General features: G+C 41.9%; 1 protein-coding gene across 1 annotated transcript in view; it reads left to right on the plus strand.

Moving 5' to 3' along the window:
• The window catches only part of LOC306961110 (voltage-dependent T-type calcium channel subunit alpha-1I-like), a gene marked incomplete at its 3' end in the record, with an annotated part of 413,594 nt that overhangs the window by 344,662 nt on the left and 47,825 nt on the right, over nt 1-21,107 (plus strand). The window contains exon 32 of the mRNA XM_079553726.1: nt 17,843-17,983. Within this exon, the coding sequence (XP_079409852.1) occupies nt 17,843-17,983 (141 nt within the window). The remainder of the gene's footprint in view (nt 1-17,842; nt 17,984-21,107) is intronic.

Here is a 21,107-nt window from a genome sequence, read left to right on the forward strand (position 1 = left end):
GGGTTTGGGTCGGGTCGGGCTTCAAATTGTTATTATAATTTTATTTTTTTCTTTCATTACTGTCATTATAATTTCAAATAAAACTCTAAACTATAGGCTTCGACTATTGGATACAAAATATGATAATACTTATTCCTGCGGCGTTGGGAGGGGAGGGAGGTGGTGGTTTTGGGAGAGAGAACATCGCTCTTCACTCTTTCTCTCAGGACAGTGTTTAACTTACACTGGATAAATCAGCAGTTTGGTTCCTTGTTTGTGCGTAAAAAGCAGCACGATGTTTATGAACAAGGAGGAGGAGGAGGAGGAGGAGGCGGAGGAGGAGGAGAGAGAGAGACGTAAAGAGGAGGGACGATTTTCCTCCCCTGCATGTTCCAGCCATGTCCTAACGTGTAGAATGAGCCCAGACCTGTTCACCACAACTGCCTCTAAAATCCTGCACTGTCACTCAGAAAGTTGTTAAAGCAGTTACACCTAAGACCTGAGGTGGCAGTAATGAGCATAAACTTGCATCTAGTCCCTTTAACTTTAACCTGACTGATTTTTGTCTTTTTTTTGTGCTGGATTTTTTGTCATTATTTCTGCTGGATTTTTGTCTTTTTTTTTGCTGGATTTTTGTCTTTTTTTGCTGGATTTTTGTCTTTTTTTTGCTGGATTTTTGTCTTTTTTTTTGCTGGATTTTAGTCTTTTTGCTGGATTTTACTGGATTTTAGTCTTTTTTTTTGCTGGATTTTAGTCTTTTTTTGCTGGATTTTAGTCTTTTTTTGCTGGATTTTAGTCTTTTTTTTGCTGGATTTTTGTCTTTTTTTTGCTGGATTTTAGTCTTTTTTTGCTGGATTTTAGTCTTTTTTTTTGCTGGATTTTAGTCTTTTTTTTGCTGGATTTTAGTCTTTTTTTGCTGGATTTTAGTCCTTTTTTTTGCTGGATTTTAGTCTTTTTTTTTTGCTGGATTTTAGTCTTTTTTTTGCTGGATTTTAGTCTTTTTTTTGCTGGATTTTTGTCTTTTTTTTGCTGGATTTTAGTCTTTTTTTGCTGGATTTTAGTCTTTTTTTTTGCTGGATTTTAGTCTTTTTTTTGCTGGATTTTAGTCTTTTTTTGCTGGATTTTAGTCCTTTTTTTTGCTGGATTTTAGTCTTTTTTTTTTGCTGGATTTTAGTCTTTTTTTGCTGGATTTTTGTCTTTTTTTTTTGCTGGATTTTTGTCTTTTTTTTGCTGGATTTTTGTCTTTTTTTTTGCTGATGACCTCTCCTCACAGAGTGTCACTTTAATACTGTCCCCTTAGGCTGAAAACGTGAAACATAAGAAGAAGAAATCTATCTTTTTACTCAGGAGAATGAGAAATACGGATGACTCTGTTTGGTTTAGGTCCTGATTGTGTCATTTTAAGTCTGGCTTTGGCACAAGTGGATGGAAATCCCTGGAATTTTGCTGTAAACGTACGGTTTTGAACATACTTTTGAGTTCATAATCCTTATCGTTAAACTTATAAAAGCTCAAAACATCCGTGAAGCCCTTAAGCTCTGAGCTGGCCTTCGTCTCTCCCCGATCCAGAGATGTATTAATAGGACAAGACAGAAAAGCCTGTGGTTTCGGTGGCACGTGCCGGCGTTCTCTGTTCCTTTGTTAAAAATACCCAGGATCAGTTTGACAGTGACGGCGGCAGAAAAGCCCGGCCGCCCACGCTCGCTCCTCTGTGTCTCCAAACTCCAAAACCACAGAACGAAAACACCAACACAGGGAGTCCAGGCTCGTCTTGAAAGTTTCGCGAGCCTCATTAACGGAATGATCCCATCGATTGGACTTGATCTGCTTCGGTGCCGTTTCAGATCGTTTAGTCCGTGTCGAGGCTTGTCTGTGCGTGGACGGAATGTAAGCGTAGCCTCGGCTCAAAATCGAGCTCGGGCTAATCCTGGATTTGTCCGTTTTGCGTCGCCTAATGAATTAAAGGGGGGGTATTATGCAAAATGGACTTTTTCAAGCTTTCCATCATGTTATTCTGTCACTCCCGCATTAAAAACATGCCTGAAGTGTTGCCTTGGCACATTCACGTATTTGTGAGTAATCTGTAAAAACTCTGATGGCGGCCATTTTAGGGATAGGTTTGCCTGAGTCCTCCTAGGAACGCCCCCACCTCCTGGAGACGCCTCCGAGCTTGGCCTATTTCAAGACCTTCACTACAGCCATTTTGAGAGAGACATTTTATACAAGGCAGTTATTCTAATTTACTGCATTTACAGACCAACAGAAGGTTTGGTCATCATTGTAGTGTGATATAGACGGTGCTATGGGCCTGAAAAAAGCAGAATACCCCCTCTTTAAGGTAAACACGTTGCTTAGTACTGCTTTAAAAACTGTGAGGGGGCGTCACAAGAGGAGGTGACTGCACTGATGGAAACACGGCTGACATTCACTTCCTGGTTTACATTGCGCTGTCTTGCGTTCTTTCTTAAGCCTTAGGCTCTCGCAGGTCAAACTAAAAACTTGATTTACCCCATCGTGAGCTAAACCATGTTCACGTCTCGAGAGAAAAAGAGCTACAGCGTCCGCTGTGGCGCGGATCGGCCGCGCTCGGCGTGAACGCGAAGCAAAACAAAAGCACATGTTCCCCCCCCACAACCACACAACCACTCTCCTGGACGCGGAGTCGATCTGGTTGGAGGAAAATGTGTGTCTCCACCCACTTAAATGCGCTAAGTCTGGAGAGGCAAGATCACAAAGTGCTCCTACTGAGGCAACATGTCACGCTATCGTCTCCGTTTTGATGCACAAGATCGGGCCCTAATTGTCTAAGTCTGTAATTTCAAATGTAAAAGCTCAGCAAATGATTGGAAACCTCTGAAAGCTTAGCAGATAGTTAACGTACCGTCTATCTTCAGGTTTATTATAGCAAACAACAAAAAGCTGCTAAATCATAATTGACTTCATAAAAAAGGCCTCGTCTGTCGCGGCCCCCGACCAACACTGGGTTTGCATTTTTGGGCCCCGCTCCAAATGAGTTTGAGACCCTTTAACATATCAAACATGTGCTTTGGTGCATCTCTTTTTATAAGCCACGCCCTCTCGCAGGTGGCGCAGGCACATAGCACCACATGGAGGATGACCACATGGAGGATGAGCACATGGAAGATGACCACATGGAAGATGACCACATGGAGGATGACCACATGGAAGATGACCACATGGAAGATGACCACATGGAGGATGACTATAGCACTTGAAGCTTGCCCTGTCCTTGCGTCAGGCACCAGATCTGGCCCAATGTGTTGTACTGATTATCACCTTTGCTCCCACAGCGGCAGCAGAAGAAGTCTCCTTTGTGCATCTGCTTAACAACTAAATATAGAGAAAACCGTCTGTTCGCTCCAAAATATCAAAACACTTGCCAAAAAAACATACTTTTGCTTCAAAGCCGAACTGTTCAAAGACTTTTCCCTCAGTACAAGCAGCTCTGCCAATCTCTGACGACTTCCACTGTCACTTCTCACTAAAGGCGTTTCATTTCACACATACTTTACTACTTTCAACACAAACCCTCCCCCTTTTACATCATTAAAGTCTGTTTTTCCTTATTTTTCCGAAGTGCTTTGTCCAATTAGGGCGCCTCGTTGCATATTCACCTTTTATCTCCAGGCTGAACAACGGAAAGTGCCGTTTTGCCAAGTTTGCGGTTTTCAAAGGAACAGAGAGAAAAGGCTGGAAGACGGTCTGAAATAAACTTAATATTGTGGTCTTTATATCAGCTGAGCTACCGGGGTTTGTGCTCGTTTTAGACGTGTTTGCAAAGGTCTTTGTGGTTTGATGGTTTCTGTGGACTCTGCTTTACCCGAGGTGGCGTCAGGCTGAGTGTCTGTTGTTTATCTGCAGGTTTGTGGTGAGGGTGGATGAATGTGGTGAGATAATGTTGTCATGGCCAGTCTCAGCTGACACGTCACAGTAACATGAAGTGACAGCCCTGAGGAAGGTCACAGTAAGAAATAACACACAGGTCTGGCTTCAAGAACATATTTAGAGGAACAGTTTCAAAGGGCTGAGACCGGCAGTGTATTCCAATATGTTTTTGCAGAAACACCAAGAATCAAACTATTGGCTGTGCAGGGCCAGAGGCTGGATTTGAAATAGGGGCATATTTATTTGGTTTATAACCAGTGTGTGAAATACCCGTCAATGTTTGAGGGGGTTCCCATCTCCGAATTGTTGCACTATACAGATATCAATTTTCTCAACATACATCCACCCATCCATCCATCCTTCTATAGCCTTTGCAATGTTGTGCGTTATTACAATGCAAGCAAACAACTGAATAAATGAGCGATAAATCGTATTAATTCATGCTTTTAAAGCAGTAATAAGTAACTATTCCCCCTAGAGGCCATAAGCGCAACTGCAGGTGTCGTAGCAAGTTGTGTTTTTTTAACTTATTAATTGTCTTGGAGAGTAAATACTACGCTGACAGAAAAGGCGAAGGGAGAGAGGGTTACTGTACATCCAATTATACAATGGAAATCATTTTTTTCACTCAAACTTGGCTGTAAATACTGTTTAAGTGACGCTAGCCCGCAGTTAGCTTTGCCCCTTAGCATGTTAGCTTCTTCTTCATGATTCTATTAGTGTGTATTGGTGACTCCGGTCCGGTGGCAGGGATGTTGCAAGCATGGTTTTCTGAACAGAGACACCAGGGGGCGATGAAAGACCCTCCAATCCTCCCATAAACACTTGTATTTCCCCCACAGGGAATACGGAAAGGATTTATTAAGGTAAACACGTTACTTAGTACTAGGGATGCACGATAGTATCGGCCGCCGATAATTATCGGCATTTATCGGCATTTTGGCGCCATCCCCGATAAAGCCGATAAAAAAAAAATTCGGCCGATAATTAGGCCCGATCATTCTAAGCTCAAATTAAATTGAATCTGCGGCTCCAGCTCGCTGCCTTTCTCTCGCCCCGCTCGTCCTGCAGCCCGGAGCTGCTGCAGACTCAGGACAGCACATTTACAGCAGCAGATATACGCTCTCCACGGCCGACTTTTGCACGGCTTTAGCTGAAAAATACGATGAGTGTTCAAGCGAAACAGCTGTGTAGGCGCTCTCTGCGAAGGAAGAGTTTTTTTACTTTTTACATCGAAGTCACTTCAACATTAGCACCGCAACAAAATGAGAAAAAGACGAGGAAATGTGAACCGCGGACCTGCTCACGTAAGTGAGCATTACTGGAACACAGCGGGGCCTGAACACATGTATTATCTTAGCATTTCTGATCAAATATACACGATAGCCCCGCGATTAAAGCGCTATGAACGAGAGGAGTTTTACATCGCTGAAATGAGCCACGCAGCCACACGAGGCACAAATACATAAATGAGCCCAATGCAGGATTATATTCCAGTATTGTAAATAAGAATTTATTAGTATGATGTCAACAAAAAGAAAAATACTAGGAATTAAGTAGTAGTAGCAATATTATTCTTTTTAAATAAGATGTGACACAGATGAGCAGAGACAGACCTGCTCATGATGGAACTGTAAAAAAACAGAGCTTTAGAAAAAGGTGGAGACTCAAACCAAAGTAAAACTCATTATTTGATTTATATTTATACACTTGTATATTGCTTGGTAGAGTTAATATATTTTGGGCAGAACTGTGAACTGTTACAGCGAGTTCTTGTCACAAAATAAAGTGCAAATATATATACATAATTATCGGTGTCATTATCGGTTATCGGTATCGGGACATGCGGAATTATCGGTTATCGTTTATCGGTTCAAATTGGCATTATCGTGCATCACTACTTAGTAAGTTTCAAGTTTCAAGTTTAATGGTTTTGTATAGCCCAATATCACAACAGAAGTACTGCTTTAAAAACAGACGATGTGAAAAATATATATATCTTTATATATTTTGGTCACATTTTGGTTGCGTTGTCACACTTTTGTCACATTTCTTGTTGTTTTTAAAGCCCATAATCCATCACTGACCCATCAAAGTGTGTCCTGCCATGGAATCGCTTTCATTCTGTTCAAGGACAAATACAATTCCTGACCAGCTCCTCACTCTCTTTTTCTTTAAATAAAAAAGTTAAAATGCTGAAGTGTCGAAAAAAAAATGTCTTAAGTCACAATAATGAAAAGTCTATGGGGTTAATTAATGGAGCATTTCCTGGTTCTGCAGTGAGACTGGAGGTTGAAGAAGCTCCTTGGACCTTGTCATTTATAAACGCTCAGGTTCAACATTAGTGGATTAACCTTTAGTGAAAAAGCACATGCAGTAATTGAAGCAGGATTACCGGCTCCATCTGTGAGAGAAACATCAGCACTTTCTCCCAGAACTCCTCCTGTGGAAGTGGTCACACGTTTGAATATTGTGTTTTTCTGAGGGTTTTACTTAAATGGCGTGTCGGCGTGGCTAATGAAGCCGCCTCTGTAACCTTTGCCTCTGCAGTTTCATAATTGGTCCGTGGAGTCGCGGTAGGAGCGGCTCATGTGGACACTATAGGAACATATATGACCAGGAAGTCCCGTCTGTGTCGGGGGATAATTGGGTCGTCTTTGCTCATCTTTGCAAATGGATCCGAATGATCAGAGTGGAATGTGGTCACTTTTCTGCAGGTGGACGGTTTAGTGCAGTGGTTCTAAACTAGGGAGGCCCCGAAGCCACTTTTTCTAAAACCGATACGAGTGCTTTGATTTAAGTACTTGCCGATACCGAATACCGATACGAGAGGGAGGCATTTTCTTCAACAGACTGACTTTATCACAGCAGATTTTTTTGTAATAATTAATTAACTCATTTACATTTCCTTAAGTAAAGAAGCGACACGTTCAAGAGTTTAGAGTTCAGAGAAATAGAGTTTAGCCATCATCAGCCGTCATCAGATTTTTTTTTTCATAATTTTTTTGTTGGGTATTCAACTCATTTTTGCTACTTTTTTGTAATTTTTTTGTTATATTTTGTCACATTTTTGTCTTTTTTTTTGTCAATTTTTTGTAATTTTTTTTATCAAATTGTCACATTTTTGTCTTTTTTTTTGTCTTTTTTTGTCACATTTTTTCATTTTTCCGTCAATTTTTTATAAAATTTTTTGTTTAATTTTGTTAATTTTTTGGTCAAATATTTATCACTTTTTTGTAATTTTTTGTCACATTTTTGTAATTTTTTTTTGTCATTTTTTTTTGTCATTTTTTTTTGTCATTTTTTTTGTCACATTTTGTCATTTTTTCGTCCATTTTTTCGTCGATTTCTTGTGACATTTTTCCACTTTTTCATCAATTTTTCATCACTTTTTTGTCAATGTTTTCTCACTTTTTTGTCACATTTCCATCATTGTTTTTGTCTCCATCCATCTATTTTCTTCCACTTTTCCGTTCCCGGGTCGTGGGGGCAGCTGTTGAAACTAAATCACATTGCACCAGCCCCTTATGGCGCCCCCTGCAGGTGGTGGGTCCACAGAAGGACGGCCTCGTGGTTCTAACCGGGCCTGTTGGTCTCTCATAAGGGGCTCCTGAACCGCTCTGTGTCTGACCCGTCACCTATAGGACCTGTTTGCCCTGGGAGACCCTACCAGGGACCACGAAGCCCCCGACAACAGAGCTCCAGGATCATTCGGGCTCAAACCCTCCACCACGTGAAGGTGGCGGCTCCAGGAGGGGCCGGTTATAATATAAGTTAGAAATCCTGTTTGGCCCGCGGGCCTGAGTTTGAGATGTTTGGCCTATGTCATACTATTTTAGCCATTCCAAAGTAAACTACCGTAAATGCTCTAATATAGGCCGGGGCCTTTATTTACTCCAGGGCATCTGGGACCAGGCCTTTATTGGAACCAGGCCACAATTAGAGACAGGCCTTTATTTCTATTTGAGCAAAACGGACGACCAGGAAAACAAAGAAAAACGAGATTTGTGTCCATTTGCACCTAAAATATTAGGTTCATTTATTAATGAACATTTCAAACCCTCTCCCAGCGGCTGGAACATTGACGCCTTTTATTTTGTCGGGACAACAGGAAGTGTTTCGTTGCTGTTAGCGGAGCTTTGACATCAGTGTCACTGCAGGTTTCTGTTTCGTTTTTACCGCGGACCGGATTATTAGTTGTTATCTTGTGTAAAAGGCGAGTTTAGACGGAGCGTTTGTGTTTGTGATCGATCATGAGACTGACCCGAGAGAAGACGAGACGCTCGCGCTGATGGGAGGAGTTATTTTGAGGCGTGGGACTGACCTGCACACGGAGCAGCTGGACGTGCTTTGAAGACGCGATGGAGACTTTATTAAAACCCTGGAGGGTCACACAACATTTGCCCTGTTTCCAAATATGGTCACAGGAGGTTTGAAAAGTGGCTAAATCTGTGTCAAAGTTACGCCTCTGTCGGAGACCTCTTTGTTTTATACATTCTTACAACAGAAATAATGAAGAATTGTTTTTCATGTTCAAATACATAGCATTCCCACATGGTTAACCTCTTAACCCCTGCCTGAACCGAGAGGATCTTTTATCTCACGTCAGATTTTTTTTTCATAATTTTTTGTTGGGCATTCAACTCATTTTTGCAACTTTTTTGTCATTTTTTGTCATATTTTGTCACATTTTTTCTTTTCTTTTTTGGTCTTTTTTTTGTCATTTTTTGTCACATTTTTTCATTTTTTCGTAAATTTTTTATCAATTTTTTTGTTACATTTTGGTCATTTTTTGTCACATTTTTTGTCACATTTTTGTCATTTTTTCGTCAATTTTTTCGTCAATTTCTTGTGACATTTTTGCCACTTTTTCATCAATTTTTCCTCACTTTTTTGTCCATGTTTTCTCACTTTTTTGTCACATTTTTTGTCACATTTCCATTATTGTTTTCGTCTCAGTTTTGTTGCTATTTTCACAGCTTTTCTCCAGAAGCTTTTGGATTGGGGTAAAGCCCAACTGGAGAAAATGTGCTCGGTTCAGGCGGGAGTTAAGGGGTTTAAAAGCTCCAAAAGTTGATTTTGCCTGATACCTCTGCTCAAACCCAGAGAGCAGCTTAGCATCAGTAAATAAGAACAGGACACATTTGCGTCTCAGTGATTTATTCGTGTAGTTAATAATAAGAAGCAGCGACATCCTCTGGTCTCTTTAGCAGTAATGGAACAGACAAACCGGCCTTCACAGACAGCGCCGGAGTTTGTTCTAAAAATATATAGAGAAAAAGCATCAGTTCAACAACAAGAAGTACATTGAGTTTATAATGTTTTCAAGCAAAATAATGTGAATAGTTCAAAGTCGCTTGTTAGAATCTAAATGAGAAGGGACGTCACAGATCATACAGAAGATTGAAAAACACTTAGTAACTGATGAGAGACTCAAATCTCCTTTTATCGTTGGACGTGAATAATGTTTTCTCGTTGCTTCTGTGTCGAACCGGGTCAAAAGCTTTCGTTCCCAGCGGCTCCTGCTCCGACAGCCCATCACTCTCCTCGGTCTGTACGTCTCAAATATAAACACGGGGAAAGGCCAGAGGGCGGTTTCCGGGAGAGAGCTGTCAAAGTCCGACCGTCGACTTGACATTTCACCTCATTCTTAGTCTCGAATAAAGCAAACGTCTCCAACCTGTGTCTCAGTATAACGGCAGCTCCCCAAAGACTTATACATTCATACACAGGTTTGGTTCTTTTACATCATCAAATACTGTGTTTAAGTCTCAGTATTCTAGTACACTGCTCCTCAAATTCTGATGTTGCTCCTAAACTTTTTAACCGACCGCATTCAGAGAGTTCTTGTGAATCTAGCACTCTTGTTTCGAACACAGGGTTCCCTCAGGGCTGCGTACTATCACCATTGCTCTATATCATGTATACAGACAGCTGCAGGTCTGCCCATGAGAGCAGTTACATTGTTAAATTCTCCGATGATACGGCACTATTGACCCTTTTGCAAGAGCAGACTCTGATCATGGTCCTGCCTTCATCCAGGAGTGCGATGACAACTTTCTGGACTTAAATGTGACAAAAACTAAAGAGCTTGTTGTTGACTTTTGGAGAAATCCACCGAGCTTTATCCACGGGGAGGAGGTGGAAAAGGTCGACTCTTTTAAGCACTTGGGGACTGTTTTTGATTCCTCTCTACGATTTGATAAAAACACAGAGCAAAGTGTCAAACGTGGACAGCAGCGAGTTCACCTGACGAGGAAACTGAACTCTTTTAATGTATCAGCAAATATTTTAAGTAACTTTTATCATTCTTTTATTGAAAGTGTCTTAACCTTTTCTTTTATTTGCTGGTTTGACGCCGGTCTGTGGAAAATCAGAACAGTCTGAACCACATTGTCAAAGTGTGGAGTCAGATTCCTGGTGTGCGTTTTGAAGACCTCGCCTCACTCTGGAAGAAAAGAGTCGTCCAAAAGACTCCATCGATTTTGGGTCAACAAAACCATGTCTTGCGGTCGCACTTTACTCTGATGCCTCCGGGGGGCGATATGTCGTCCCCCAGCAGAAAAGAAACCGCTACTCAAAATCCTTCATTCCGACTGCTGTCAGAAATTTAAATGACAATAGCTAGGAAGGCAGAGTTTATCTTGTTCTTTTTTCCCCCCCTCATTTTAACTGGTCCCCCTGTGTCTTGATGCACTTCCAGTTCATGACGTCTGTATATGGTTGTTTATGTGTCCATTTACTGTTTTTATGACCAGAGAGCAGTGAACAGAATTGCCCATTGGGATGAATAAAGTTGTTTTGATTTGATTTGATTTGACCAAGTGACCTTTATCTGGATTTAACTGATCTGGGGCTTCTGCAGTTGGTCAGGCTGGGACAGAAAGGCTTTTGTAAACAGAGAGGGCTTTGATACTGACACTATAATCTCTGCTCCACACATTTAATCACAGGTAAATTGATAAACAGCGCATTTTATGTTCATGGTTGTCATGCATGTGCCCATTACGATGATTAGTCCACACCGGGAGGAGGCAAGTTTGCATCACTGCCGAAACACCCATAAAGTAAAGAACCAAAGTGTCAGGGCTTTGGGATCCACCATTACCCTCGGATGACGAGCCGAGGACCCAAATAAAACCATAAGGTTCAGGTTTAGGTTTAGGTTAATTTATTTGTACCCGTGGGTAAATTCGTCTTGCAATTCTGAGAACTAGTCGACGCATTAATACACATTATACAAAGATAAAACATCACATATATTTAAATATAGAACTTGTAAGTGCTCCAGATACTAACAGGATGTGCCTTTGGTAAAGAAACAACTGAAGTTTAAGCCACAGTAACAAAGATAAAAAGCCGTGTCAGGGGCGATTTGATCCCGACTTGTTCATAAAGGAAAGGGCAGCGGGAACAAAGCTTTTCTTAAAACGGTTCGTGTGGCTTATTGGCATCAAAAACCGACGCCCAGACGGAAGCATCGAAACTCTGAATGTAAAGGATGCTCAGTGTCTTTGACGATGCTTCGTCCTCTCTAACTGCAGAAAGTCCAAACTGGTCTGAGGCCGAGGACTTTACTGGACCACTTGACCGGCTGATTCAGGGCGTTTTTGTTTCTAACAGAGGAACTCCCGTACCAGGCAACGAGGCAGAAAGCTCGGGTCGCTTCGATGAACGCACGATAGAAAAGTCTCATCACAGTTTTATCTACATGAAAGAAGGACAGTTTCCGAAGACAATACAGTCGTTGGTGGCCCTTTTTACAAACAGCAGCACAGTTTTCATTAAAATTCAGTTTGCAATCTATAATTGTTCCAAGACACCTGTAGGACTCCACACACTCCACTTGTTGATATAATTCGTCATATATCGTATAAAATATTGTACATTCCACAAGTTTTTGTTGAACAAGCAAGTAGATTTCCCATTAAGACTGAAATTATCAGCAAAACAACCCAATAACATTCATTATAACAGACACAGTTAGTGTTTCCATGCAGATTCAGACGGAAAATATTGAATAAAAGTTCCCTGTAGACTCGCGACCCACTGACAATGGTTCCGTGACCCACTTTTAATCACTGTTTAACATTATATATGACCAAGCGGGATGTTCTCACAGGACATTTTTAAAATACAGGAATTTGATCTCATATTTGCACAATAATCAATTTCAAATCATCTTGAGGGCCAGAGGTTCTGTGTTGGAGGGCCGGATTTGGCCCCTGGGCCTGAAGTTGCCTACCTTTGGTCTACACATCCATCACATGGCACCGTGTCAGTGGAAAAAACACACTAGCAACTAGGCCTGGGAGATTTTGGAAAAAAAACAAAAATCATGATTATCTTCCCCATATTTATCTCAATTTTTGATTCTTTTTTGTTTGTTTTTTGTTTAAAAGATAAAAGATGTCGTCTGTGCTTCCTGTTTGTTTGAGCCGAGTGTTTCCCTGGGATTGACCTGACAGGCGCTGCAGCTGCACCGTCCATATTTGTTCCAGAATGCGACAGGACCGGCCAATTGTCCTGTAGATTAAAACGAACCACGCGATTATCGTGATCGACCTTCAGTATCATCACAATTAGATTAAAATTGGATTAATTGCCCAGCCCTACTGGCAGCTACAGCAGGGGTAGGCAACGTCAGGCCCGGAGGCCACAACCGGCCCTCCATCATCCAACTCTGGCCCTCGAGGTGATTTTGAGAAATATTATGACCCAAATCAGAGCTCAAATGCCTGTTAAAGTCCTCTAGAAATGTTAAAAATACTGTCAATTCCTTAAAATGTCTTAGCAGAGCAACCTTTAGGCCATAATCCTAAAAGAATACTAAGAAATGACTTAAATCTACTTGAATTAAGAGATTAAATCTAAAGATTGAGTAGATTTGGTCTGGCCTTAAAGCAGATAGAACCCATTCTTGCCAATGGAACAAGCACAAGTTTTTTCTTAATTCAGATTATTTTGTATCATTTCAAGTGAAAAGTTAATTTGTTTGATTTCCAGTGGGATTTCTCTTTGTTCAATTGGCCTCTGTGTTTTTATCTGATCTTAGATTAGTTCAAACCAACTCAAATTTAACATAAAAAAAACTTTATTGAAGCGATTTTAAGTAATTTATCTAATTTACGACGGACATTTGTCCAGTGTATATGATGTACAACACTGGCATATGTAGAAAGTCATGCTTTACTTCAATTGCTTCAATTAGAGGGTCCGGCCCTTGGTCTTTTGACGATGAAACCGAGAGAACTTGCCTCCCCCTGAACTACAGTATGCCCAGAGTAGACATAAGTATTCTGTCGATTGACACACAATATGGCGGCTCACTGTGGAGTATTCAGGAAGCGGAAACCCAGCTGTACAGTATTTGACGGAAAAGTCCTGTATTTTCAATCCTGATGGTGCTTCAACAAACAAGCGTGGCCTTTGTAGCATGTTTGATTTCTTAGCGCTCAGTAGTCCACATATTACGGTAGTATTATTATCGAAACTGCTTACCGTAAATGCTCTAATATCGGCCGGGGCCTTTATTTACTCAAGGACATCGAGGACCAGGCCTTTATTGGAACCAGGCCACAATTAGAGACAGGCCTTTATTTCTATTTGAGCAAAACGGACGACCAGGAAAACGAAGAAAAACGAGATTTGTTCCATTTGCTCCTAAAATATTAGGTTCATTTATTAATTAACATTTCAAACCCTCTCCCAGCGGCTGGAACATTGACGCCTTTTATTTTGTCGGGACAACAGGAAGTGTTTCGTTGCTGTTAGCGGAGCTTTGACATCAGTGTCACTGCAGGTTTCTGTTTCGTTTTTACCGCGGACCGGATTATTTGTCGTTATCTCGTGTAAAAGGCGAGTTTAGACGGAGCGTTTGTGTTTGTGATCGATCATGAGACTGACCCGAGAGAAGACGAGACGCTCGCGCTGATGGGAGGAGTTATTTTGAGGCGTGGGACTGACCTGCACACGGAGCAGCTGGACGTGCTTTGAAGACGCGATGGAGACTTTATTAAAATGCTTTGTTTTGCCCTGTTTCCACAAATAGTCACAGGAGGTTTGAAAAGTGGCTAAATCTGTGTCAAAGTTACGCTGGGATCAGCTCCTCCGCAGCGTCCCCCTCGGCCCGGGTTCAGTTTGTTACTTCCTGCACGTGAGTTTTCATTTACACCAGTATGAGACAAATTCATAACATGGGGAATATTTCTACTGCTATAGTTTCTAATAAAAGCCTCGGCCTGTTTTAGAGACCGGCTTTAATTTGCGAGAGACCCGGCCTAATGGAATACAGGCCAGTATTAGAGAATTTACGGTATTTTAACTCAGGTAGTGTATGGAAATGTTTCTCGTCTTCATTTCTGTCCCTTTTCGTTGCACCAAGACAAACCGCAGAGTTTTCCTTTGTTACTTTCCGTCGCGTCTTTGCTAACGAGCCTCCTTAACAAAAACAGCATGTCCCGACCTGACCTCGCTGCGGTTTGTAATTAAAACGTGTTTCTTTTCATCGCTCAGAGGCGGGTTTTCGCTGAGACCATCCACCTACACAAACGCACAAACACACGGGTTTACGTATGAAACAAGCGGGTCACATTCAAAGCTCCCGCCGCCCTCGAGACCCGAGTAAAACAACAAAGAGGAGAAACGGCGGCGTCAGCAAAGAGGGGAAAGCGTTCTCTCAGGGGTTCAGGAGGACACAGATCACGAGACAAAACAGGATTCTCTGTGTGCACCATTCTTTCATTTACATTACAGATTTGGGCCCTGCAGGTGTAAAACAGGTGTGTTTCCTCTTTGTTTCCTTGCATTCCTGAGCGCCTTTGCTTTGACCTTCATGTGAAGCTGCTTCATGAACTGACCGGTTTGACGGATGTGTTTAGATCAGCTCCACAGCATGAGGTTACTGTGACGGGCCTGGCTTTACTCCAACTTCCCTCTGGGACTTGATCTCGCTTTGGTTTGGACGGTTTGTTTTCCCGTTCAAATGTGTATTTGTTTTTAAATTCACAAATAATCCACTTAATCAGAATTCTGTGGTGTCAAAATGCCGATGTCATGTTCTTGTTTCTGGGTAATAACTCTGAAATGATTGAGCCTTTCCACACAAAGTTCCCTGTCTCTCTCTTCCGTCTGCACAAGTGATCTGAGGCAGGGGTCGGCAACGTCAGGCCCAGGGGCCAAATCCGGCCCTCCAGCACAGAACCTCTGGCCCCCACGATGATTTTGAAAAACATTATTGTGCAAATATGAGATAAAATTCTTGTATTTTGTAACACTCCCTTTAAAGAGCAAGGGATAGTGAACGTGAGTTTGGTTTGTTATATTAGGCTAGGACCAGAAGTTCTATGGCTCGGCTCTGAAGAGGGACATGGAACAGAGTGTAAACCACAACAGGACATATGGTGCAGCAAGATGTGAAGTGTGTATTCAATATGTACAATATTTACATTATTTACAAAAAGGAAATAATGGGAAAAAGTCCCATGGACGATTGTCCGGTTCAAGGGACTCAGTTCAGGACCTTAGAGGTTGTAGGTGTGTTTCAGTGGGTGTGTTTAAGTGTTCAAAGTTCATGGACTGTGATTGAGCGTGTGTGTGGGCTGAGCAGCTACAGCGCCTCCTACCGAACAGTCGCTCTGAAAGGGTTTCGGTCCTGGGCTTTCAGCTCGGCATCAGCTGGGTCCATAGGCGGTATGGAGCACCGTGGATTGGATGGATCAATGGATTAGATCAGGGGTGTCCAAAGTGCGGCCTGTGGGCCAAATGTGGCCCTCAGACCAAAAGGCCCTCGGGCTGCTTGCTGAATCGCTTCACATCATCAGAGATTGTCCTTTTTATTTAATATGTAATAATTCTACACAATTCTAACCTAACAACTAGCATTTTATTGTGAGACAGAGCTGGCATTAAGGTATTAAGCAGAAATAAAGGCATGAGGCACAATTTAAACCTCTGCTAGTCGAAGGTTTCGTGGAACTAACCACCGACCCATGGCCCTTTACCCCGTGTACGCTCCAATATGTGGCCCCCCATGAAAAAAGTTTGGACACCCCTGGATTAGACGAACCACGGATCTAGTCGAGAGGAACCTGGCCTGCATAAACAGGACCAACCTTCAGTTATGTTGATTAAACATATTAATCCTCAAACAAAACAGGTCTAGTACATGTACAAATTAAAAAAAAACAAATCAATAATCATTAGAGTACTCATATATCATTAGGTTCAATTAATACTGCACCATAAATAATAATGTGACTTGTGCACAATAAGCTAGATATTCAAAGGCCAATCAGTTTAAATGTTAGTGGCCATAAGCCAATAACTGGTTTACTGCATAATTTATTTCTGCTAACGTAAACTCACGGACAACACCCTACAATTATTGCCAGCGTAGCATTAGATAAACATATCAATATGACAAACACCGTAGGACAAAATGATCAGAGGACAGAGGCTGCTGGCGCCCGCACCAACAACAAATGTCCGGAGCCCCATTCAAAACAAGGTCAGTGCTAGATCGTCTGCTCCGGAGGGACGGTCTGCTGTGATTTTGTATAGATCTATGAGTTGGTTTGTCTAAAAATACAAATAATCCTGATCCTAATCCTTAAGGTTAACCCCTTAACTCCCACCTGAACCGAGCACAGTTTCTCCAGTTTGGCTTTACCCCAATCCAAAAGCTTCTGGAAAAAAGCTGTGAAAATAGCAGCAAAACTGAGACGAAAACAATGATGGAAATGTGACAAAAAAGTGACGAAAAATTGATGAAAAAGTGGCAAAAAAATGACAAAAATAATGATGAAAAAATGTCAAAAATGTGACAAAAAAAAGGACAAAAATTGATTTAAAAAAATAACGACAAAAAAATGACAAAAATGTGAAAAAAAATGGATTCAAAATTGACGAAAAAATGACAAAAATGTGATAAAAATGTGATAAAAATGAGTTGAACACCCAACAAAAAATGTTGGGGAAAAAATCTGATGACGTGAGGAAAAACATCCTCTCGGTTCAGGCGGGAGTTTAGAGGTTAACCATTTCCCTGGCCCTAACCTTAATTTGTGTCATGATATCTCACGTTTTCGCAGCAGACTGTCCCTCCGGAGCAGACGATCTAGCACTAACCTCAAAACAAAGGCTGGCGGCTAATAGCTAACACTAGCATGCTAATACAAACAAATGAATGAATGCTCACCAGTGTCCTCTTAAACGGATCAAATGACGGGCACCAGCGTAGTGTCCCGCTAAAGGTAGGGGCGCCTACAAGTCGACAGGCATACCAGTCACTACAACAGCGTTTTAAGTTTAAAACCAGCTATTTAAAGAGGTTAATGCGTACCTGCGTAGCCGCTCGGAGTTGCCTCACCCACACGAACACGGAGAATGGAGTGTGTGGGGCGCGCCATGATAAAAGAGGAAATTGCGTATTTAAAGTTGACGTAAAAGAGCGAGAGATGTAGGGAACCGGTACAACTACCCCGGGTTACAATTTTAAAAATGTCCTGTGAGAACATCCCGCTTGGTCAAATATAAAGTTAAACAGTGATTCTGCTCGTCATCCGAGGGTAACGGTGGATCCCAAAGCCCTGACAAAACACTGGCATTTGCAGAAAATAGTGGAGGTTCGGCCCTTGGGTGTTTTGGCAGTGATGCAAACTGGCCTCCCCCTGATCAAAGGTCTAATGTTTTCTCATCCCAAAGTGATTTTTAACATTGCTTTCAAACAGAATATTAGAGCTGTTTGTTTGGGCTGAGAATATAAGCTCTGTTTATTCCCAGCATTGTTTTGATGTTTGTGCTCATTCTCAGGCACAGCACCAGCTTTTCTGTCTTTGTTATAACAGCGTGACTTCAGACAAATAATCCGATTCAAGATTGGTGCAAAAACAAGGCCTTTTCCATAGAGTTTTAAAGCAGCCTTCCTTCATGATCAGACTGCGTTCTGTGTTTCCAGGAGAGCCAGTGGCTGGACAGCGTGTCTCTGCTCATAAAGGACTCGGCCGAGGGGGATCTGATCGACAACCTCTCGGGCTCGGTGTTCCACAGCTACAGCTCGGCCCCGGTGTGCGCCGACTGCAGGGGCCGCCCTCCCGAGGTGAGTCTCCACAGGCCGTCTCTGAGGACACAGGGTCAGACGCGACAGGCGGGTGACGGACAGACGGGGAACAGACGGAGGCGGCTGGATCAAATACACAACACTGTGTAGTGGTGTGGGAGTGGCAGTTATGGTGCTGTGATCATTAGGGATGCACAGATCCAGTACTGGTGTCGGATATTAGAGCCAATACCAGAAAAAAAGTAGTTTTTGAATTATTAGAGAAAGTTTAGATTTTTCTCCAAATAGTTTTCCCCCTCAACTGTTTTCAAACATGACCATTATGGCCGATTCCAGAGATGCGTCTGTATCTCTGTCCTGCTCAGGTGAGAGGAAAGGTGAGCTGACAGTAAAGACATGTTTCTTTGTTTCTTACCAAACTAAATGGACGCTTGTATTCATTAAGTTTGGATAAAAATCTTTCACTCTTTCTAGTCGTTTTCTGGTGGACTATAAGCTGTTTATTACACAACAAATAAGACAAGTCTAAATCGGGTCCATATGGATGTTTTTTCACATATAAATCATGAAGCTAACGTTAGCATATAAATCATGAAGCTAACGTTAGCATATGAATCATGAAGCTAGCGTTAGCATATGAATCATGAAGCTAACGTTAGCATATAAATCATGAAGCTAACGTTAGCATATGAATCATGAAGCTAACGTTAGCATATGAATCATGAAGCTAACGTTAGCATATAAATCATAAAGCTAACGTTAGCATATAAATCATGAAGCTAACGTTAGCATATGAATCATGAAGCTAACGTTAGCATTTGAATCATGAAGCTAGCGTTAGCATATGAATCATGAAGCTAACGTTAGCATTCGAATCATGAAGCTAACGTTAGCATATGAATCATGAAGCTAACGTTAGCATATAAATCATGAAGCTAACGTTAGCATATGAATCATGAAGCTAGCGTTAGCATATGAATCATGAAGCTAACGTTAGCATTTGAATCATGAAGCTAACGTAAGCATATGAATCATGAAGCTAACGTTAGCATATGAATCATGAAGCTAACGTTAGCATACGTTAGCTAACTAGCTAACTAGTCGCCATGGCGACGTGAAAACAGGAAGTGACCTCCCTCTCTCATGGTGGAGCTGAATTGTTTGCCTTTTTCAGTGAATTGTTTGCCTTTTTCAGCGAACCACGTTGTTTTTCTGGATACGTTTGTACGTCTTTACCGTGTTTTTGTGGAGGTTTGGTGGATTTGTTTACTTTGAGAGTCCAAAATGGTCCTGAAGAAAGCAGCTTTTTGAAGGTAAACAAACTGCTAGCTTATCAGCTAAACCCATTTGAGATCTACAAACATCTTCTTCTGAGACACTGAACAGTGAAGAGGCACCAAGAGCCCCCACACCTGCAGCACGGAGGAGGCGTCACAAGAGGAGCTACAGGAAACAACAAAAGGGACCAACGAGGAGATGGTGATAGACTGTGGAGGGAGCTGTGCAGGAGGAAGAGGAAGGACGAGGTGGAGCTGACCAGCGCAGGACACCACGCTCTGAGACGGGGACAAGCCCAGGAGGCGGTGCACCGTTTCAGATGATCAGAGGAGACAGAGGGCAGCTACAGTTTCTCCATCCTCCAAGGTCATGCGGGTGGAGTGGCTGAAGGACAACGAGATCATCGACCCGGCCGAGGACAGGAACTTCTACATCACCGTGGACACAACCTGATCATCAAGCAGGCGCGTCTGTCCGACACAGCCAACTACACCTGTGTGACCAAGAACATCGTGGCCAAGCGCAAGAGCTCCACCGCCGTGATCATCGTCTACGGATTTCCCATCAACCAGTGCTCCTCCTGTGACCAAAACAGTGAAGATGGCGGCCGCGACACAACTATCTTTCACCAAAGAAAAAAAAGAGTGGTGCGCACTGAATGGGTGCTGCTGCCGGATGCTCTCTCATCGAATGCAATTTCTCCATCTGTGAGATCAATAAAGTATCATCTTATCTCTTATCTTATCTTATACAGACGGCATCTCTGGAATCGCCCATATATGGTCATGTTTGAAAACAGTTGAGGGGGAAAACAATTTGGAGAAAAATCTAAACTTTCTCTAATTATTCAAAAACTACTTTAACAAACGCTGAATTATGAATATAGTTTTCTACTAAATAAAGATACAAAGACATGGAGAGGAACAAAATCGTTCAACAGCCCATAAATACTTAAAAAAAGGAGAATGCTAACATGATGCTACATGTTAGCATCGGGCTAAGGCCGATAGCTAGCGCTTGCTACAACTGCCATTTTTTCACTTCTACTGAACAATCTGCTGTGAGAAAATATCCACATGGGCCCGATTTACACTTGACTTTATTTGTATGAGATAAATAAGTTGATATTCCACCAGAAAATGGCAAAAAAGAGGGAAACATTTAGTTTCCCAAAAGATTCTATTTTCCCCCTTGGCGAAGCCACGCCCCCTTCTATGACGAGATGCCGTCTGTATCTATAAGATAAACCTTTATTAATTTCACAAATATATATGAAGCATGAAGCTAACGTTAGCATATGAAGCATGAAGCTAACGTTAGCATATGAAGCATGAAGCTAACGTTAGCATATGCAGAACATACATCATTGTTAGTCTCGTTAGTATTTATGGGCTGTTGAAGCACTTTGCTCCTCTCCATGTCGTGTATCTTTATTTAATGGAAAATAAACATAATTCAAATGTTAAATGTTAAAGCAATGATGGAGAAATGGGAGAAAGAGTCAGGAACATGACCATATATGGGCGATTCCAAAGATGGTTCTATAATTCTGTCATCGCATGTTCTAAAGTCATGTGACCACAGAATTCTTCGTTTCCGTGGTGACACACATTCTATCCGTCGAGCTCTGACACATCACTTCCTGAACACACTGCTCGGCTGAGAGCTGCTTAGATCATTTCCGAACGAACGTAGCTAGAAATAGGTAAGTTACGTCCCTACAAACACTACAAAAATGTGGTTTTTCAGAAGGAAACCGTCACGCAACGCCATACTGGTGAAAGAGCTTCAGCTCCAACTGATCTCTGCGATGAAGACGTCTCAGAGTTTGCAGAGAGATGTCCTGGCAGAGCAACAAAGGAGGAAAGCTGTGGAGATGGAGCTG

This window comes from Gobius niger (assembly GCF_951799975.1).
Source record: "Gobius niger genome assembly, chromosome: 3".
NCBI lineage: Eukaryota > Metazoa > Chordata > Actinopteri > Gobiiformes > Gobiidae > Gobius > Gobius niger.